The following is a 19949-nucleotide window of genomic DNA, read 5'->3' on the forward strand; positions in this document are numbered from 1 at the left end:
ACAAATAAAAATCAATGAAACAACAAATGATTTCATTTAAAAAATGCTTGATAAAACAACAAATCATAAAAATTTTAAAAATCAATAACACAAAAATAAAATAGAGGAAAAATAGCTAAATAACAACAAAACCAGAATAAAAATAGCTCAATATATAAAAAATAAAATGCATTAAAAGAGCTAAATAAAAAATATCAATAATTAATAATGTGAAAAAAATAGAATAAAAAATTTGCTCAATAAAATGACAAATAAAATGGATTTAAAATATGTCAATAAAACACAAAATATAATAGATTAAAATGGAATAAAATTTGCTTAATATGACAAAATTAAATAGATTAAGATATAATAAAATTGCCCAATAACACAAAAAATGAATAAAATAGTTTTAACCCATAATAATAATAATAATAATAATAATAATAATAATAACAATAATAATAATAATAACAATAATAATAATAATAATAGTAATATTTAATTAAAATATGTAATAACACAAAAATAAAACAGATTAAAAATATGTGATTAAAACAACAAATACATTTAGTTTTACAGAATGCACTGTAAATATACAAAAATACTACAACAAAAATATGAATAAAAACTGGGATTACACGCTCCAGACATTAAACTGTGTGTGCACATTTGGCTTTTTAAAATAAGTAAATAAAGGTAGGATGGAATATAAATAGGTACAAATTCACTGCATGTGCTGGAGGCTATAATTTTGTATTATTCATCATTTATTTCCTTTTCCTAAGAACTCTGAAGGCAAGTGGAGACATATTCTGCTCAGTCAGTTCTACAGTCTGCCTGCAGCCTGTGTGAGTGTGTGTCTGTGTGTGTGTGTGTGTGTGTGAGTGTGAGCAGGCCGGCCGGTGTGTGTGCGCGCACATGCTCAGTGAGGTTATTTTTGCGCACAGAGGCTTTAAGAGCGCAGCGGCTGGAGGCAGAGCAGCAGAGAGCGGAGAAAGAGAGAGAGAGAAGAGAGAGAGACACCGGGAGGAGAGCGGAGAGCTGGCCCGTCAGCTGAGCGTCTCACCCGGATGAACCATCACCGACACGGCCGCGGAGGAGCCGGAGGAGCCGGCTCTGCGCTGGGCAGCCGGAGCTAGTGTCGGCGCATACATGCGACAAACTTCTCCTCCATAGACTCTTCCTTTCCTTCTTATTGTTATTTTCATATCATCTTCCCCCATCATGGTGCTGGGTAAAGTTCGGGCCCTGGGGATCTACTTTGACAGCCTGAATGAGAACAACCTGCCGGCGTTCTCCGGAGGAGACCTGGTGTCGGGCCGGGTGGTGGTGGAGGTGACCGGGGACGTGCGGGTGAAGAGCCTGGACATCACCGCCCGGGGAGTCGCCAAGGTCCGCTGGACCGAGTCCCGGAACGCCGGGGCGAACACGGCTTACACCCAGAACTACACCGAGGAGGTGGAGTACCTGCACCACTACGACACGCTGATCGGAGAGGAGAGAGGTGAGGAACTTTTTCATGCACAAAAACTTTTATGAAAACGGTGAAAAGCTGCAGCGGTGACAGACAGACAGTGGTGCTGATGCAACAGCTGATGCGATCCTCCGCTCCTCCGTCCGCTCACACACACACACACACACACACATGCTCTGTTGTTCAGTCATGTCATGTGCACGGATCAGGCTCTTATAAGAAGCTTTAGTATTAATATTGTTAGTTGTTATTGTTAGAAGAAGGAGAAGGAGAAGCAGAAGAGGAGGCTGTTTGGTTTTTGCGCAGTGACATCTTCAGTCCGCTGCAGCAGGAAAAAGTTGAAAGCGTGAAAAGAGAAATGATCCAAACGTCGAATCGGGTTTTTATAAATGTTTTTAATGCGAAATGGAGTCAAAGTGAAAAGAGAATAACAGTTTTCAGTGATGACATCCTGAAGAAACAGGCTCGCTCCGGCAACTCCCTTTGTTAGAAGCGGTTCAAACCTGTTCAGAAACTGCCAGAGAGGGAGGAGGAGGAGGAGGACCCGCTGACTGTGTGTGTGTGTGTGTGTGTGTGTGTGTGTGTGTGTGTGTGTAGAATAACATCAGCTGCTGGTTAAAGCTCCTCCACCTGTGTTGTTGTTGCGGTTTTACTTGTAAATCTTGATGCAAATAAGAGCGACGAGACAGTTTGATGTAAATTTAAAACGTGTTACATCGTCATAATAATAGTAGTAATAATAATAATAGCTCACCGGAGGAGCAGTATGTGGGTCAGACTGGAATAAAATACATTAGAAATATTTTTTGAAATAGCTTAATGGTACAAAAAGATCAAATTGATAAAAACATTAAATATTAAATATTTAAAGATCGCCTATAAACACGTCAAAATATGAATAAATAGCTACAAATAAAATACATTAAAAGGGAAGAAAAATAGTTCAGTAATAGAAAAATAAAATAGATTGAAAATAGCTCAATAACAACAACAGATGAACAAATACTAACAAATAGTAAAATAACACAAAATATAATTGATTAAAATAAGAGAAAAATAGCCCAATAACAACAAAAAATGATAAAAAGATTATTAAAATATATATCATAAACACAACAAAAATATAAATGAATAGCTCAGTAAAAAAATAATTAAATAGATTAAAACTATTCAATAACACAACGTATAAAATAGCTTAAAAAAGCTAAATAAAATGGATTTAAAGGGGAAAAAATTGATCAATAACAAAAAGTAAAATAGATTAAAAATATTGAAAATAGCTCAATAAAACAACAGATAAAGACATATTTAATAAATAGCTAAATAACATAAAATATGATTGTTTAAAATAGGAGAAAAATAGCTCAATAATACAACAAAAATATAATAAAATAAAAAATAAAAAAGCTTAATAGCGCACAAATAAAACAGATTAAAAATATGAAAAATAACAACAGAAACTAGTTTGTGGGTTCGAACTGTAAACTGTCTGGTTGGATGTTCGAGGTCAAAGGTCAAGAAGAAATGAACTGTCAAGGACCAGGTTTTAAATCAGACTTGACTGGAAGATTTTAGACATGAAAAAAATTAATATGATAATAAATGTTCTGATATGTCTTTAGATATTTATCTTTATGCAGATTTATCAATAAACTGCAGAACAGAAAACAAACAAGGTTTAATAATATTTGACTGATATTATGGTATTATTCACAATATTGGAAGAAATTATATATATTTTCTCATAATATTTATCATTTTTGTTGAAAAATATATTAAATAAAATCTAAAATAATTTGCTTTAGGTTGCTATAAGATCGGTGATAACAAATCAATAATATTTTATTAATGGTAATAATTAATGTTGACAAAAAAGGACAAATATTTCAGTATTCATTCACACATAACACAATAAGTATAAACATCAGATATAATCTAGTGAACAATATATGTAAACAGTCTAGGAAGCAAAAGGTAATAAAATTAATGATTGAGATAAAAAACAGAAATAAAAATAACAAAATTCATTCATTCATGTTATTAAAAATATTCAATTACACCAAATTACTAACTAAAATAGTCAAAAAAGGGAAAATAACAACAAAATAAACTAAAAATACTGAAAATAGCTCAATAAAATAACAAATACATGTTTTTTCAAACTAGCAAAATTACACAAAATATAATTGATTAAAATAGGAGAAAGCCAAATAATAAAATGGAATAAAATGTTTTAATCAGAACAACAAATACAATAAAAATCACCATAGCATAAAAATAAAATACATAAAAATATGAAGAAAATAGCTAAAAAAAAGCTCAAATAAAATACAATATGTTTTTAAGTCACAAGATAAAATAGAATAAAATAGCTCAGTAACCCAAAAGATATAAATAAAAAAGCTTCATAAAACAAGAAAGAGAAAAGCGCAATAACACAAAAATAAAATGAATTAAATAGATTTAAATCAGCTCAATAACACAAAATAAAAAGAAGAAAAATATCTTAATAATTGAGGAGGGTACAGCATCTTCACTACAATTATGAGAGATCCAGTTTGTTTACATCATCAGTTTATAAACAAACAAACCAAGCTGCCTATAATCAACACCAGCTGCTGAAGAGTCGTCATGATGCTTTTTTTGCTTTTTTTGAGACGTCACAGTGACGAAAGTTTCAGACGAACTCGACTTTCTCTCAGCTGATTGTTCCTGTTTCTGTTTCAGTTTGTGTTAAAGAAGAAAGTCGAGTTTTTATTCTCTTTTCCTGACGACTTCACTCATACAACAATTGTCCTTATTTGAACTCAAACTCTGATCTTTTGAAGTTTTGTTTGAATTTATAACTTTAACCTCGTGTTTAAAACTTCTTCCTGTGTGACTTCATCAGTTTAGACTCAAAAATACAGTTTTATATATCGATTCTTCTGTCAGTTGTCTTCTCGCTTCATAGATTTAAAAAAAAAAATGCTCCTCACAGCTTCCTAAATCCTAAAGTCCATCTTTAAATGACTTGTTTTAGTCCCAAAAACAAATACATTCAGTTTATATTCATGTTTTCTCACATGAGACAAAGAAGAGCAGCAAATGTCACATTAAACAAGCAAAAACTGATGAATGTTTCACATTTCTGCTTAAATATCACCCCAAAATATCAAAATCCAGTTTATTGCGAGTAGATTTTCTCATAAAATGGATTTATTTAGTTTTTTCTGTGCACAACACGATGATGATGGAAAAAACTATCTAATTCTGATTATTTTCACTGATATTGAGATAAATATAAAAGTAAATCAATATAAGATAGAATATATCAACATGGTTAGAGAAAAAGAACATTAAAGCTGTAAAAAGATAAATAAATACAGAATGGAGGAAAATTATAACAGAAATGTAGGAAAAAATGCGCTAAAATCAATTTATCTGCAAATTATTTTCATAAAAGTTGCAGTGGAAGTTTTATTCTAAGACCTGAGTCAGCAAATTTTATCATTCATCCAAAAAAATCTAGTTTATTTTAAGTTAATTTAACCTACAAGTTATGTGCATGACATAAACACACATAAATATAATAAATTATAATAATATGATATTAACATAGTGAGAATGAAAGCAAAGTACAAGAAAATGATGAAAACCAGTGTAAAACTTGAACCATTAATCAATTTATCTGCAGATTAGTTGTGTTAAACTTCCACTGGAGACTTTATTCTTTATTCTGGTATCTTAGTCAGCAAATTTTACATCAATTAAATAATTTGCTGAAACTGAATCAGATCTGCTGAGGAGCATCATGAGATCTGCCTTTAAATGAATTCATTGTGCCATTTTTGTTTATTTTTATCAGCTGTTTTGAACTTTGAAGACTACATTTGTGCAAAAAAAAAGACATTTAAATGATAAAAGTTCTTGTTTTCTTTGTGTATTTTAAGTTTCTGCATTAAAAAGGCAGAATAAAAACAGTAGGAGCAGTATGTGGGTCATGCTGTAATAGAGTAGATTCAAAATATTTTAAAAATATAGCTCATAAACACAACAAAAATATAATAAAATAGCTAAATAAGACAAAATAATAAAATTGATTAAAAATATTCAATAACACAAGAACTGAAGTAGTATTTCTAATAAGCAAAAAATAGAATAGAAACCCAAAATAAGAAGAAAGAGGTCAGAAACGAAAAAATAAAATAGATTAAAAAATATAAAAAAGGCTAAAATGTTTTAATTAATTAAAACAGGAGAAAAATAGCTTAATAATACCTCAAATGAAATTGAATATTTCTTTTTAAAAACAACAAAAACTAAATAAAAAAGCCTTATAAAACAACAAATGAAATAGGTTAAATGGATTAAAAAAGCAAAATACCAACAAAATAAAATAGATTAAAAATATAGAAAGTAGCTCAATAAAACAACAGATAAAAATATTTAAAAAAGCAAAATAACACAAAATAGAATTGATTAAAATCGGCGAAAAATAGCTCAATAATACCTCAAAAAAATGTATTCACAAGAAAAAAATAGAATGAAATTGCGCAATAACACAAAAATAAAACAGGTTAAATGGATAAAAAATAGCTAAATAACACACAAAATAAAAATAAAAAAATAGCTCAGTATTACCTCAAATAAAATGTTTAAAATTTCTTTTTTTTAAAAACAACAAAAAATAAATTAAAAAAAGCTTAATAAAACAACTGATAAATAGTGCAATAAAGGTTAAATGGATTAAAAATAGCTCAATAACACACAAAAAATTCTTTAGAAAAAATAGCTCAATAATTGAGGTCAGGACACATTTTCCGTGTTTTTCATGACGTTTGTAACCAGGCAGAATAATCCGTCTGTGTGAGAGTTTTTTCTCCTCTCAGTCATCAGTTATTTAAGTTTGCGTGAGAGTCTGAGGTCTACCTGCTAGTTCAGAGGAAGCCCTTCCTCCTCCTCCTCCTCCTCCTCCTCTCAACACACCACATGGCTGGTCTGAAGTGGGCGGGGGCTTGTCTGCTCTGCACCAATCAGAGCGCAGCCTCAGGTTGACGTAACGCTCACCGTCCAATCAGACGGCGAGTTGTAATGCAAGCGCTGGAGTTTCCAGCCGGAGGAAGCTGCTCAGTCTGGTTCATACCGGTCTGCTCCTGCTGCTGACACACACACACACACACACATACACACACACACACACACTCACACACACACACACACACACACACACACACAGACAGACACACACAGACACACACACACACTCTCATACACAGACACATATGCGTGCAAGCTGTTTATGACAGCTCAGACACACACAGCTAGATGTGTGTAAGTGTGTGTAAGTGTGTGTGTGTGTGTGTGTGTGTGCTGAGGTGGCAGGAAGCTACAGTTCAGCAGGTTGACACAGAAACACAAACAATAACAGAAGAAATGAGGAAGTGGATGGAGGTCAGAGTGTGTGTGTGTGTGTGTGTGTGTGGGTGTGGGTGGATGGGTGTGTATTTGCTTCAGACAGCTGCAGCTCTCAGATATTAATACGACCGCTATGACTGCGATGAATCGATTATTAGTGCAAAGAAAAAAAGCTACATTTTTACAGCATTTTAACCTAAAAACAACACATCCTCCACGTCTTATTCTACAGTTCTCTCTCTGTTTTTTTTTTCAATAAAATAAAAAATAAATAAATAATAAATAAATAAAATAGATTATAAAAAGGTCAATAACCCAAAAAATAAAATAGCGCAATAAAACACAATCATTTGTAATAATCATCGGTTTAAGGTTTTTAAAAAATAGGTCAATAAAACCAAAAAAACGAAATAATAAAAAAATGAAAAAAAATAGATTATAAATAGGTCAATAAAACAAAAAAAAATAAATAAAAAAAATAAATAAAATAGATTATAAATAGGTCAATAGAACATAAAAAAATCTGTTTTAATTATTGTCTAAGGTTTTTAAAAGATAAAATTAAACAGCTAATAAAATAGATTATAAATAGGTCAATAAAACTTTAATTAAAAAATAAAAAAAATAATTTTCTTAAAAATTGGAACAATACAACAAATAATAGATTTTTAAAAAATAGATAAATAAGACAATAAAAAAGAAAAAACATAATTAGAATCTTTAAATTTAAAACTCCTAAGGTGACAAATAAATTAAAAAATAAGTTAAAAGAATTCTCACTTAAAACTCTGTGTAGAATTGTTTCAGCTATTCTCTTTATTCTCCTCTTTCGTGCCTTGAGGTCAGAAATGAATGCTGATCGAGGTTAAGTGATAAGCGGGGTGTGTGTGTGTGTGTGTGTGTGCTGTATGATAAGCTGATGTGACGCTGTGTGTGGTCAGTGTATTGAGGACGTGTTGTGTGTGTTTCAGACGAGGACTGTCCGGAGGAGGGTCTGACCGTTCTACATGCCGGATTACACGAGTTCGCCTTCAGCTTCAACCTGCCGCAGATGTGAGTTTATTCACTGCAGCACGCTGCTCCTCTTCTGCTCCTCTTCAGCTCCTCTTCTGCTCCTCTTCTGCTCCGTTATTCCTCTATTCCACTTCATTCACACGGAAATATTCAACGTTTTCATTCAATGGATTTTTTCTACTACTACTAAAACAACAACAGTTGTGTCAAACATGTTATACTTTTAATAATAATAATAATAATAATAATAATAATAATAATAATAATAATAATGCGCTTATTTGATTTCACAGAAATTAGATACACAGTTATGGTCATATATAAAAAATAATAATTCTAATGTTAAATTAAACAATAATATTAATTATAATACATATTCACAGAAACAAAATTCACAGGGTTAGGATCAGAAAAAATACAATAAAAATAATAAATAAAATAATTAATAATAATATGCTAATTTAGTATAGCACTTTTCACGGGAATAAAATTGACAAAGGGCTTAACAAGAAAAAAGCAAACAAAAAAACCTATAAAATCATGCAAACAATACAAACAACGGCAAGAACACTTTTTTTTCTTCTAAGGCAGCTAACTGAGAACCTAAGTTTTCTTCTCTGCCTTTAATCATGTGGCGACCCCTCAGATTTACCTACTGACCCTTTAAAGGGGCCGACCCCTCAGGTTGGGAACCACTGCACTAAACTGTCAAACTGTATACAAAGTATTCAAACTGTTTCCAGCTGCAGCAGCAACATCTTCTCTGCAACAGTAACAGAGTGTTATAACCTCGTCGTGTTGCTACTTCTTCACCTCTGAGTACTTCTTCCACTGCAGTACCTGCTGTACACGGCTGCAGTATTAGTACTTCTGATACTTCTGATGTCAGGGCTGCAGTATTAATACTTCTGATACTTCTGATGTCAGGGCTGCAGTATTAATATTTCTGATGTCACGGCTGCAGTATTAATACTTGTGATGTCAGGGCTGCAGTATTAATACTTGTGATGTCAGGGCTGCAGTATTAATACTTGTGATGTCAGGGCTGCAGTATTAATACTTCTGATACTTCTGATGTCAGGGCTGCAGTATTAATACTTCTGATACTTCTGATGTCAGGGCTGCAGTATTAATACTTATGATACTTCTGATGTCACGGCTGCAGTATTAATACTTATGATACTTCTGTTGTCAGGGCTGCAGTATTAATACTGTTGATACTTGTGATGTCAGGGCTGCAGTATTAATACTTGTGATGTCAGGGCTGCAGTATTAATGCTGTTGATACTTCTGATGTCAGGGCTGCAGTATTAATACTTCTGATGTCAGGGCAGCAGTATTAATACTTCTGATACTTGTGATGTCAGGGCAGCAGTATTAATACTTCTGATGTCAGGGCTGCAGTATTAATACTTCTGATACTTCTGATGTCAGGGCAGCAGTATTAATACTTCTGATGTCAGGGCAGCAGTATTAATACTTCTGATGTCAGGGCTGCAGTATTAATACTTCTGATACTTGTGATGTCAGGGCTGCAGTATTAATACTTCTCATGTCACGGCTGCAGTATTAATACTTGTGATGTCAGGGCTGCAGTATTAATACTGTTGATATTTGTGATGTCACGGCTGCAGTATACTTGTGATGTCAGGGCTGCAGTATTAATACTGTTGATACTTGTGATGTCAGGGCTGCAGTATTAATACTTGTGATGTCACGGCTGCAGTATTAATACTTGTGATGTCAGGGCTGCAGTATTAATACTTGTGATGTCAGAGCTGCAGTATTAATACTGGTCTCTGTGCTCAGGGCTCTGGCCACGTCGTTCGAGGGGAAGCACGGCAGCGTGAGGTACTGGGTGAAAGCGGAGCTGCACCGTCCCTGGCTGCTGCCGGTCAAAGTGAAGAAAGAGTTCATTGTGTTCGAACACATCGACATCAACACATCACTGCTGCTGGTAGGACACACACACACACACACACATGCATGCACGCACACACTGCATTCTGCAAACACACACCCTGCACACTGCACGCTGTTTTGCAAAGGTGGAATGCACTTACGCAGGTTTTTAACATACCAAAAATGAGCTATCACGCACTGTTTGTATGAATAAATTAAATATCACAAATATTCTTAACATGCACATTGTTTCTATGTTTTTCATATGTAAATATACACTACAGGGGAAATAATATATGATGACATCTATGGAATGCCACTGAAGTTGACAATAAATAAATAAATAAATAAAAATGCATATGAAATAAATTGTGAAATCAATATATACAATTGTAATATAATAATATATTTTAACATAAAATAAAATAGAATAAATAGCCAATTCAATGAATATTAAATACATAGATATGCATATGAAATAAATTGTGAAAACAACACATAAAAATGAAAAAAAAAACACATTTTGGTCAATATAAAAAAATATGAATTAATTAAATAAATAAAGAAGCATATAAAAATGTATGTATATGTAAAAGCCAATTAAAATAAGGAGAATAAATCCACAGAAATAAATAAAAAAAATCCTTTGAAAAATGTTACCCCCCCCCCCAAAAAAATATACTATAACTATATTGACTCATTTGACTCAATATATTTATTATAAAACAGTCAAATCAGTGAGTTTTAGGTGCTGCTTGGTGGATTTTTATCTAAATGTTTCACTCAGACTTCAGGAGTGTGTGTGTGATGTTTCTGAGGTGTAACCTAGGTGTGTGTGTGTGTGTGTGTGTGTGTGTGTGTGTGTGTGTGTGTGTGTGTCAGGCTCCTCAGGCAGGAACCAAAGAGAAGACTCTGTGTTGCTGGTTCTGTGCGTCCGGCCCGATCTCCCTCAGTGCCAAGATCGAGCGTAAAGGTTACACGCCAGGTGAGACTCCTCCTCCTCCGCCTCCTGAACCCTCCAGCTTCTTCTTCTTCTTCTTTGGTTTTTACTCTTCAGGTTTCACTCATTTCACGTCTCCTCTCTCAGTCTGACAGACTGATCTCTTCTCTTCTCTCCAAGGCGAGTCCATCCAGATCTTCGCCGAGGTGGAGAACTGCTCGTCCCGGGTGGTGGTGCCCAAGGCCGCCCTCTACCAGACCCAGACCTTCTTCGCCAAGGGCAAGGGCAAGCAGATCCAGCAGCTGGTGTCCAACCTGAGGGGGGACCCCCTGCCGCAGGGCAAGAGCCAGAGCTGGGAGGGCAAACTGCTCAAGATCCCCCCGGTGTCCCCCTCCATCTTGGACTGCCCCATCATCAGGGTGGAGTACGCCCTAGTGGTGAGTCCTCGTCGTCTACACTCAGACCTGAAGAGACCCGGGACACTCAAACTACAAGAGCATTTCATTTATTAGAAAATTGGAATAAAAAGTCCTGCATTTAAATTATAATCGAGCGAAAGTACAGAAATATTACCAGTAACTTATAAAAATAAAAGCCCCTTTTCAGGGTATAATAATAATAATAATAATAATAACAATAATAATAATAAATATATCTATTTATGTATCCACACACAAGATAAAAGTTTCATTTAGAATAATAATTCATGAAAAATAATATGTATAAATGTATTGATATTTTTATATGATAGTTAGAACAAAACCAACAAAAATAATATAATGATACACTTTATACACTTAAAAATAACAATAAAAATAATATTAATAATAAATATATATATATATTATCTGAACACAAGATAATAAATAATTTATATTAATAAATCATAAAAAATATATTTATAAGTTTATTGATTTATTTTTATAATAATATGATAGTTACAACAAAACCATCCAAAAATAATATAATAACTATTATACTCTTTAAAAAAATTATACTACTAATAATACATCTATATTTTTTTTGTTTCTGCACAAAAGATAATACAATCATTTATAATAATAAATCCTAAGAAATAATATGTATATGTTATTTATATTTTTTATAATGCTATGATAGTTACAACAAAGCCAACAAAATATAATAATAATTATGCACCTAATAATATGAATAAAATATTATTTCTTATGAATAATAAATAATAAATTATAATTACACAGGTATTTATCGTTTATTTTAATTGGTATGTTATCTGTTTTATAATCTGTAATTTTTACTTCATATTTTTTCCTGTTATGTGTTTCAACTGGTGTATATGAGCTTCATTCTTTTATCCACATTTAAAAAATATATAAATAATAATACATTTATTTTTATAAACTAATTTATTTTATTTGCACTTGGGTTTCTGATTTTTGTATTTTTTAATTTAAATATTACATATTTTTTCTGTAAATATTTTAATCTGGAAAGGACATTGTGCTCAAGCTTGAAAAGTGCTGTATGAATAAAATGATTATTACAAAACCATTACTAAAACACAAGAAACACACGATCACTGAAAGTTTCCTAAAATGAGAAAATCTTTAAAAAAAACGAAAACAGTTTTCTTTATGTTTTTAGCTTCAACTTCCATTAAACTGCAAGTTCAGTTTCAAATGAACGAACAGAAACTCGCCAAGAAGTCTCATATTCGTTATGATCGTTATTATTATTGTTATTAAACAGAAGGTGTGTGCTCTGACAGCAGTACAAAGTGCCCTACTTTCCTCCTCACGTTTTTTAATGTTGTGCATGTCTCGTGTTGATAAAGGACTTTCATGCCTCGGGGCTGATCTAACAGGTCCAACTGGCTCCTGTTCAGACACAAACGTTCCTCGTCTTCCTCTACTAATATTTTCTCAACCCTCCCTGTGCCCGCAGGTGTACGTGGACGTCCCCGGCGGCTTGAATCTGTCTCTGTCGCTGCCGCTGGTGATCGGGACCATCCCTCTGCACGCCTGCGCCACCCGCACCTCCAGCATCAGCAGCAACTGCAGCAGCCTGAGCTGGCTGGGACTCTCAGAGCGGCCTGAGGGTACGGAGAGCAAACACACACGCTCTGCACGTTTTCTCTCACAGCACCAACATCTCTCACGCTTGTTTTAGATTAGATTAGATTAGATTTATTTGTTATTGCACAGAAATACAATGAAATTCAATGCACTGAAGTACAGTGCTGTGTTCCAATACCCATACTTCCATGACTACACTTAAACGCAGTACACTATCCGCACTTATAGTCAGGCGGCTTAGCCAAATAAAGGGGACACGCTGGACAAAAGCACCACATTTTTTCCACGTGCTCTCTATCACCATAGGTTTCAATTTTTGGTAGGAGCCACTTCATCAAGATGGCCGATCCGAGATGGCACCCATATAAAGTCTATGAGAACCAACACATCTTCCAAGCCACACAGAAGGTCAATCTTGGTGTCAAAATCTACATTTTCTGGGTCAAGGAATCATTTAAAGCTGTTGAGAATATCACTAGATGATTATTTGATCAAATAGATATGTTCATTTTCACCCAGACTGGTAGGCAACTTGCTTCAAGTGCTGCAGCAGAGAATCCTGAGCTGAAAATGTTTGGAATCTAATAATAATGTAAATACATGGCCAAAATGAACATATCTATTTGATCATCTAGTGATATTCTCAGTAGCTTTAAATTATTCTTTGACCCAGAAAATGTATATTTTGACACAAAGATTGACCTTCTTAGTGGCTTAGAAGATATACTGGTTCTCATAGATTTTATATGGCTGCCATCTCCGATCTGCAATCTTGATGAAGTGGCTCCTACCAAAAATTGAAACCTATGGTGATAGAGAGCACGTGGAAAAAATCTGGTGCTTTTGTCCGACGTGTCCCCTTTCTTCCCAAATCTGGTCCTAAGCCGCCTGACTATTACTAAGTACGCAGATTTCAGCAGGTGAGTGTTGTTCCAAATCTAATACTCCGTGGTGCACTTACCGGAAATGACGCTCGCGACAGCCGCCGCGGCTCGTCACCCGCGAAAAACTTCTGGCTTTAAACGGCGAAAAAAATATCCTTTGTGTTGTTTAATCTTTACTTCTACAATCCGGCAATATGGCTCCATTAACGCAGCAAATGTGGAGAATGCGCCGGTGTCGTCGGCCGCCATTACAAACATTTATTTCGAGCTGAGCGGCTCTGCCTGGCTCCGCCTCTTCCGCTACGTAGACAAGATGGCGGCCGTTGAGTGCGTATAGTGTACATCGTTCCACACTCAGCGTTTTGGCCGTTATGAGGGCAACATCCGGGTCCTTTAGGTACACTTCTTTTCGGCGCGATCGGAATCGGAACACCCTGCGTATTCAAACTAAGTATAGTAAGTACGGGAAGTATGGGGATTGGAACACAGCACTGGACTCATAAAAAAGCATAATAAATAACAAGATACATTCTCATCATCTCATCTCAATAAATAGTAAATAGAAAAGATACATTCTCATCATCTCAGCACACACATTCATTCACTGTACCATCAACTCGGTGCCATTGTATGCATTAAAACAGTAGTGTAAATATTAGGGCCGGGACTGGATTCAAAAAATTAATCTAATTAATTAAAGGCTTTGTAATTAATTAATCGAAATTAATCGCATTTTAATGCTTAATGCTGATTAATGACCTGAGAACAGTGAGAAGTAATTTTTTTCACATGGATTTTTAGTATACTGTTGAATACAACATTAGCGTCCATGCTAGCTGCTATATGTTTAGCATTGAGGTGATACTTGAGGCTGGATGTGCTGCGGTGATATGTGAATTCCTTGTTGCATAGCAACACAACCATGCTCTTATCAACGCTTCCATCCTTCATGTTCACTGTGGTTTGTTGTTGTCTGAACTCATCAACGCTAGTTGGTGCTGCAGTATAATCGGTCCGCCTGAAACTCATCCAGTGAGAAACGTTCCGCCGTGCAAAAATAAGTGCGATTAAAATGCGTCAATTTTTTTAACACGTTCATTTTTGTGTAATTAATTAATCTTAATTAAGGCGTCCCGGCCCTAGTAAATAAATAAAGTGCAGAGCATTGTGTTAGGTGTGGATGTCCCTGATTAGTGCTGTTGGACCAGTGGGTTTGTTTTCAGCTCTGAGTTGAGGACGGTGATAGTTTTGGGATAGAAACTGTTCATGAATCTCGTGGTTCGTGTTCTGGTGGAGCTGTAACGTTTTCCTGAGGGCAGCAGTTCAAATCAAAGGTTGTCAGGGTGGAATGAGTCCTTCACAATGTTGTGTGTCTTCTGCAAGCATCAGGAGTTGAAGATGGTGTCCATGGTACACTCAAAAAAATAACTAATTGGAAGAACTCAATTAAATTGTGGGCAGAATTTCCATCCAACAAATATATGTAGCCCAAACTCAAAACAAGTGCATCGATGCGATATAATGTATTTGAGTTAATGTAGCTCACTTTTTTTACATTTGGTCAAACTCAAATTAAAAACATGTATGTATTGTATTTAAATTGAGTTACCTCAACTCATTTATGTCAAGGAGAGCTAAAATAAAGAAATTGTGTTCGTTCAACCTAAAAACATAGAATTGGAAAACTGAAACTCATTCTTTTTGGGTTGAAGGGAAGAACAGGGGAGTAAATTAATACATTTTAGGTTACACTTCTTAAACTACTTTTGATTTGATTTGAATTGATATATTTTCATTAGACAAACAATACATTAATATGTCACATCTAAGAAGGGCTTGAATCATTTTTTTGAGTGTAGCTGTTGTTTGATTATATTTTATTTTTCTTTACTGCAGCTCCGCCGAGTTACAGCGACCTGGCCATATCCGAGTCCCACCGGAGGGACTGTCTGCACAGCTGTGAGCGCTCTGATGGAGAGGAAAACGACCAGGGATCTCTGCTCACATACATCACAGAGTTCAGATATCTGCCACCGCCCATCTACTCCGAGGTAAGCCTCAGTGCACGCAGATAGAAACACTAAAACACATTCGGACAACTGTCACGCACTGAATAGAATATTTCGAATGCCAGGTAAAGATGCAGTACAATAATATACTAAATATTCAGTTCAGCTGCAGGAAAAGAGTTTACAAAATACCCTGTAAAGATGCATTCATATCTGCAGTTAAAGCACATATACAATATCCAGAAAACTTGCAATAAAATAACATATAAAATATGCAAAATTTGCAGTTAAAATGCTGTAAAATAATATACTAAATAGGCTTAATATGCAGTTAAGATGCATTAAACATATTCAAAATATACAGTTAAAACGCAATATACAAGTATATAATATAATAAACAATATAAAGTATACAAAAAAATGCAAAAAAATGCAGTTTAGATGCAGTAAAATATTGTACAAGATATGCAAAATAACCAGTTAAGATTCAGGAATAATAATTAATAAAATATGCAAAATATCCAGTTAAGATGCAGAAAATGAATATGCAAAATATGCAAAATATCCAGTTAAGATGCAGAAAATGAATATACAAAATATGCAAAATAACCAGTTAAAGTGCAATAACAATTTATAGACACAATCCAGTCCAGTTCTTACTGTGAGTAAGAAATAATACGTTTAAAAGTAAACTTATTGATCAAGAGTTTTTCAGATCCTTTAGATTTGATCATACATCCACCAATCATCTCTGATCATTTCAAGTATTTCTCTAAATTGTTTGAGGCAGATTATTCCATATATATAATTTTTTTATATATTTTAAACCAAATTTTGTCTTTCTTACATTTAAATGAAACCATGCTAGCAGTTTCCCTCTTGTTCCAGTCTTTATGCTAACCCACAGCTAACCAGCTGATCATAATTATTAGCTGTACAGATGTGAGAGTTATCAATCTGAAAGTCTCAGAAAGCAAGAAAGCTGATAATCACAGTGTCCTTTTTTCTTTTAAATTTGAGTAAAGATGAACCAAAAAAAGCTTCGATCCTGAATATTCAGATCTCAGAATAAGATCTCAGCCTGTCTGAGTGTGTGCCCTGAGGAGCAGGAGGCAGCTGGAGCACGTGTTGATATTTACGACTTCATCAGCAGCCTGTCAACACGCCGCTCTCTCTCTCTCTCTCTCTCTCTCTCTCTCTCTCTCTCTCTCTCTCTCTCTCTCTCTCTCTCTCTCTCTCTCTCTCTCTCTCTGCACTGTAAAAAAAGATCTGTTTAATTTACGGTAAAATACCGGCAGCTGTGGTTGCCAGAAAATCACCGTAAAAAATACAGTGAGCGTATGTAAATATCAGCAAAAACTGTATTTTATACTGAATATTCCCATTACTTTTAGGATAATTGTTTCATCATGGTATTTCTCCATTAACTTTACATGAAAATGTTATATTTTTACAGCAAAACTGTGTGTTTTCTACAGTTTATGGCGGTAGAATTTTAGAAGTTTTATACTATTCTTTGATTTACGGTGTTTAATTTTACGACCTGTTTCTGATGCAATTTGACAGTTTTTTACTGTAATTTCTACAAACATTTTTTACAGTGTGTCTCTCTCTCTGTCCCTCTCTCTCCCCCCTCAGGTCGACCCGTACCCGGACCCCGTGGAGGTGTGTGGGTCCGCTGACGTCAGGAGACCCGACACGTGTCCGTCCCGCTGAGGAGAGCTCGTGAGCTCACAGGGCTTCTGCACAAACCCGACACCGTCAGCCTGGGCCCGGGGGCCGAGCGCCAGCTTCTCACCAGATTAAATATCACGATAAATACGGCGAGACCCTCTCTGACCCGGGGGGAGTCAGCTGAGAGAGAGTATTTGGTGACCATTGATGTATGGACCAGGGATTTCGAGCCATGCTGGATCCTCCGTATCCTGTGCTCAAGATGAGGCAAAAACAAAAAAAAAAAAAACGAGTCCTCTGACCCCACTGTTAGACTGAGGCTGGTCAGAGGACGCCTCCTCCTGCCTCACACTGAATTTTGCACATACCGTGATTACTGTTTTTCTATCGGTGGTTTTATATTCTGCAGATTGCCGCGGGCCTATATGCTACAGTAGATTCTGTCCAAAACTATATTGTACTCACAAACAAAGGCACATTTAAGCTTTCTGCAGTTAAAGAGGAACTTTTTTCAACCTGGATCTGATTTTTACATGTTGTTTCTTTTCTTAGTGACTAATGGGAACCGTTTCTTTACTTGGTTTAGTTCAACAAGAGCAATTTCCTGGCTTCATTGTAGCATAACGTCCACTAAAAGTGCTTATTTTTGCTGATTGTTTTTATCAGTGTCTGACAGGTTTCTGTTATTATATCAATAATATTACCTCCACTCTGTCTGCAGCAGTTTTAGTAGAGTCACTTGCAGTGCTGCAGCAAGCTTACCAGGTAAAGATGCAGGAAAATAATATACAAAATGCGCAAAATATCCAGTTAGGATGCATTAAAATTTGGAGTTTGGAAGCAGCGAAAGAGCATATACTATATCAGAAAAGATGCAGTAAAATAACATACAAAATATTCAAAATACACAGTTAAAATGCAACAAAAGTATACAAAATGTGCAAAAAAAATGCACTAAAGTAGCAGTTTTAGTAGTCACTTGCGGTACTGCGGCAAAAAACATTCCCTTGCAGCCAAATTTTTTTTTTTTCTCCACAGACCACGATAGTAAAGGAGACACACTCAGTTATGTCTCTTTCTGTTATGAATTATGACAAAAACTCTATCCATGAAGGTTTGTAAAACTTTCCTTCAGCGGAGAAAAGAGATTTAAAAATCAGCGTCTATAAGCAGAGCAGGAACTCTAGGAATATTTTCTCTAACCATGTTGTTTTGCAGTCAATATTGTCTCCAGTTTATGTTGATGTTTGTCATCAAATAGTGGAGAAAACCAGCTAAATCATGTTATTTCGGTCAGTTCAGTGAATATTAATCAAGCTGCTGTCGGGTTGTTACGATAACGAATATCAAGCTTTTTTAATTTCCCTAAATCATATTTATTCCATGCATTTAAGGGAAAAAGCAAATGAAATTTTGTTTGTTTGTTATTTAAGAAAGGTGTTTTTTATCTGTTTTTACAAATGAGTAAAAACTTTATTTTTTATTTGTAGCACAACTCGTCCAACAAACGTCTATAAAAGCTGCACCAAGTGGAACGCCACTTCTTTTTTTGGCACACTTGAATATTTTGAATCTTCCTTTTCCTGCAGTTCAAGCTGTTATTTTGCATGTTTTGTATCCTTGTTTTTACTGGAACATCTTTCAGATAACACTAAGCTAAACTTTCTGCACTCCACAACAACACATCAAACTCTTCCCGGCGCTCCTCGCTCCGACTCTCTCTCACGTCTTCCAGCAACAAATCACCTCTCGAGAGTCCAGTGTTTGACTCCTCCAGCTTTCATCGCGCTGTCAGACACTTAGAGCACTTTTTAGTGGACCGAAACTGACAAAGGGTTGAAGTTTAGGCTGTTTTTGCAGCTGCTGCCTGCTACTTGTTGCCCCCATAAGTCACTGAGACACAAAAATGTTGAAAAATACCAAAGTTCCTCTTTAAATGTCAGTTTGAGTTTCTGGCGCCTGCAGGTGTCGCTGTCACCAACCAGACTTCAGGTGGAAAACGTCTCATTCTGTGATCAAACACAGAAAAAACAGAAAAGTTTCTGATGATTAAACGACCACCTCGAGCACTTAATGTAACGCTCAGATAGTGTGTGAATGTGTGTGTGTGTGTGTGTGTGTGTGTGTCTGTGTGTGTGTGTGTGTGTGTGTGTGTGTGTGTGTGTGTTGGTTTAAATGACCAGGTTAAAACCCAGACAGGGTCACGAGAAAAAGCACAACTCCGACCAACCAAGATAAAAAGTACCACAAGTCGCCTGTCGGTTTCTGCTCTGAACTAAAAGCTTCTGTCGCTGTAGATTTTCTCTTCGAACTCGGATGTTTAAGAAGCTTTGCGATAAAAGAATGGCAAAAAGCGTAAAAAGATAAAAAATGTTTACAGATGAATATATCAAATTGAGAATGTTGTTCAAACATGACTTCTTCCACCTAAAAACTTAAAAGTGCAATATATTTTTGTATTTGTGATTTTTTTGCACTAGTTTTTCATATACTCTGTTGCTGTTTATTCCATTTCTGTGCATTATATATTATTGTCATGATCTTATTGCTGTCATGATCAACTTTTGATAAAATAAAAGGTTTATTTTATAAAATAACGAGAAGTTTGCAGTGTTTTAT

At 35.0% G+C, this 19949-nt stretch overlaps 1 protein-coding gene across 1 annotated transcript; it reads left to right on the plus strand.

Annotated features, from left to right (window-relative positions):
* The first annotated feature begins 560 nt into the window (after positions 1-560).
* On the plus strand, positions 561-19241 carry LOC131992510 (arrestin domain-containing protein 3-like). The gene is made up of 8 exons (XM_059358114.1): positions 561-1486; positions 7825-7906; positions 9677-9824; positions 10652-10754; positions 10890-11146; positions 12633-12786; positions 15544-15698; positions 17295-19241. Exons 1-8 carry the CDS (start codon positions 1207-1209, stop codon positions 17370-17372), a joined length of 1257 nt encoding a protein of 418 aa, XP_059214097.1. The 5' UTR covers positions 561-1206; the 3' UTR covers positions 17373-19241.
* The last annotated feature ends 708 nt before the right edge of the window (positions 19242-19949 follow it).

This window comes from Centropristis striata, chromosome 19 (assembly GCF_030273125.1).
Source record: "Centropristis striata isolate RG_2023a ecotype Rhode Island chromosome 19, C.striata_1.0, whole genome shotgun sequence".
NCBI lineage: Eukaryota > Metazoa > Chordata > Actinopteri > Perciformes > Serranidae > Centropristis > Centropristis striata.

Bases quoted from the DNA above. Each gene is read 5' to 3' on its own strand.
- LOC131992510 (XM_059358114.1), top strand. From the start codon at position 1,207: ATGGTGCTGGGTAAAGTTCGGGCCCTGGGGATCTACTTTGACAGCCTG. The intron at 1,487-7,824 runs GTGAGGAACTTT...TGTGTGTTTCAG, and splicing joins GCTGATCGGAGAGGAGAGAG to ACGAGGACTGTCCGGAGGAG. The intron at 10,755-10,889 runs GTGAGACTCCTC...CTTCTCTCCAAG, and splicing joins GCGTAAAGGTTACACGCCAG to GCGAGTCCATCCAGATCTTC.